The sequence below is a fragment of the Anneissia japonica genome, unplaced genomic scaffold (assembly GCF_011630105.1).
Source record: "Anneissia japonica isolate Jap-2015-1 unplaced genomic scaffold, ASM1163010v1 scaffold29060_len2273_cov117, whole genome shotgun sequence".
NCBI lineage: Eukaryota > Metazoa > Echinodermata > Crinoidea > Comatulida > Comatulidae > Anneissia > Anneissia japonica.
In genome coordinates, this window is record NW_022690715.1 from 1 (window position 1) to 2,273 (window position 2,273).

The 2,273-nt window shown below is 33.4% G+C and overlaps 1 protein-coding gene across 1 annotated transcript; it reads right to left on the minus strand.

Moving 5' to 3' along the window:
* Positions 1-1,196: 1,196 nt before the first annotated feature.
* On the minus strand, positions 1,197-2,155 carry LOC117099935 (uncharacterized protein C15orf61-like). Its single transcript, XM_033239452.1, has 2 exons — positions 1,803-2,155; positions 1,197-1,346 (listed from the first exon to the last, which is right to left on the minus strand). Exons 1-2 carry the CDS (start codon positions 2,134-2,136, stop codon positions 1,219-1,221), a joined length of 462 nt encoding a protein of 153 aa, XP_033095343.1. The 5' UTR covers positions 2,137-2,155; the 3' UTR covers positions 1,197-1,218.
* Positions 2,156-2,273: the final 118 nt, after the last annotated feature.

Consider the following 2,273-nt stretch of genomic DNA (forward strand, 5'->3'; position numbering starts at 1 on the left):
TCGTTAAAGAAAACTGTTGAAGGTAAGAGGTACCAAATTAAATTTAACAACCAAAACGTATTTCTTACTTTTATACTTTATTGAGAATCACATATTGATCAAAACGTTGGTATAGGAGGTAGACAGCGATGCATATTTTTAAAAATGCTGTGAAAATTATAAGTGAAAAAGATAATAACTTCTCGCTTTTTTCAGTTTTAACGACACAGAAGGCGGGCATGCAACGGTACATCGATTGTCTGGTAGCCAAGGTGATGGAAGTGTGTCCAGAAGCACTTGAAAACTGCGATATACATTGACAGTCGAATTGACGACCAATAATGAATAGATGCAAGTTGGCAAATCTGCTTAGCACAAACATCATAGTAACAATTGTACTCGTATTCACTCTGGCCCTATAATTACAATCAAATGTTTTAACATGTCTTCTTTTGTCAAGCGTTACATTGGGAGGAATGCAATTGTCTTCGATTTCAAACGGTTTACACGTGTATTTTATGAGCGCACATTTTTTTGGAGAGTGCATTTAGCGTATTTTAATTGTGTGGAATGTGGCAAATCATTAATATACCTGCAGTTATGGATAATGATGTTTTCTTCAGCAGCACACTCCTTCAAAATCAAGAGAATAATTCATTATGGAACGCGAGCGTCGGCCCAACGCAATGTCAATAATGATGCTGTAAAAGCAGTCAAGTTTAAAAATAAATTATAATTAATATTGAAAAACTGTCACAATATAGTTATGCTGCTTGTCAAATGTACAAATTTACAAACATTCACACTTTATGCAACTTCAAACAGATATGTATTGTTTTATTCTGACAGCCAACGTAGTAATTACAGTATACAAATTGCATAACTTGCAACAATACATGCAGGTACTGTATTGTACAGTTATCAATGCATTCCTTGTTTATGATTACAAACAGCAGTACAGTACCACTTGGCTAATTATTTTGGAAAGCAGTAATATGAACACAAAACTCATGTCCACTTTGCCAAATAAATATCTAAATATTTTAAACTATAATATACAGGGTAATACGATATATAATTTAATTTTAAATTTTATAACCTAGTTTCATACATCTTCTGTACAGTATTTACTTAATAATGTATAATTGTTGTATTGTAAATGTATTCACAGCAATAAACACAAACTCATTATCGTGACTTATTTTCGAATGTACGACTTATTAACGTGATGCTCTTGAGTCAGAATAATGCATCCTTATCTTCTTTAATTAAGAATAGAATCATCACTGGTCCTGCACTTGTTTTTACTTCCTCCTCACACGTGATCAGAAACGAAGCCACGATTCCGTAGGCCATGCATGGAATACCTGATTACATAAAAAGAAAGATGTACAATAAAATATATGGTTTTGGTTATGGTTTTAAAATAACGATGATAGAATTGAGCATCTGTAAGAGAGAAGATGTTTAACCCGAAGACCCTGGTTCAGATCCAGCTAACGTCGGACTTTTAAATTGGAGTTGATCGCTCGGCTCGGAAAACGTTTAGTAGGCGCAAGACAGACACCGCTATATAACTGCTCATTTATTACTTCACATTATTATAAGAATTAGGCGAGAGAGGGAACCTACAATTGACAGTGGAGCAGCATTATGCCTGCCGCGCATCCTAAGGAACCCAGCCGCAATTTCTAAAAGCAAATTTTAAATAATGAAAAAAGAAAAAAAACGAAATACAAAAATTATTAAACTATTCCCAATAAAACATTTATTTTTCTAAAACGTGTTTTTATCAAACAATAAATTTAAACTAATGCACTTACCAAAATTAACAACTTTCAAAATTCCAAATAATCTATTGTCAAGAGTTAAATCCTGCCAAGGCCTCTTAGTGCAGTGGTATTTGATGAAAGGATAACAACCAGTTCTAAGTATATGATAATTTGTTCCGTCTACATCCCAATTAAAATGCGACAGCCCAAACTGATCACTATTAATGTCCGAGTACCTGACAAAATAAGAGGTCCATGCTGGAAGATTTCGCTGCTTTAGGTGGCACGTCAGAACCTCTGATGACGTAGGCCTTTGGTGTTTTGGAGTGTTTCTTATCAACTTTGAAAAAGCAGCTGCGATGGACATCTTACTTCTACTAGTCATCTTTTGTTTTCATTCATTATTGGTCTTTAATAAATAGAAAACATACATCAAAAACTATAAAACATAGCAGCTAATTACAACACTTATACATACAGTACTATATATATATACATATATATATGCCGTATATACATATA

Bases quoted from the DNA above. Each gene is read 5' to 3' on its own strand.
- LOC117099935 (XM_033239452.1), bottom strand. From the start codon at position 2,136: ATGACTAGTAGAAGTAAGATGTCCATCGCAGCTGCTTTTTCAAAGTTG. The intron at 1,347-1,802 runs GTAAGTGCATTA...TTATGTAATCAG, and splicing joins TTTGAAAGTTGTTAATTTTG to GTATTCCATGCATGGCCTAC.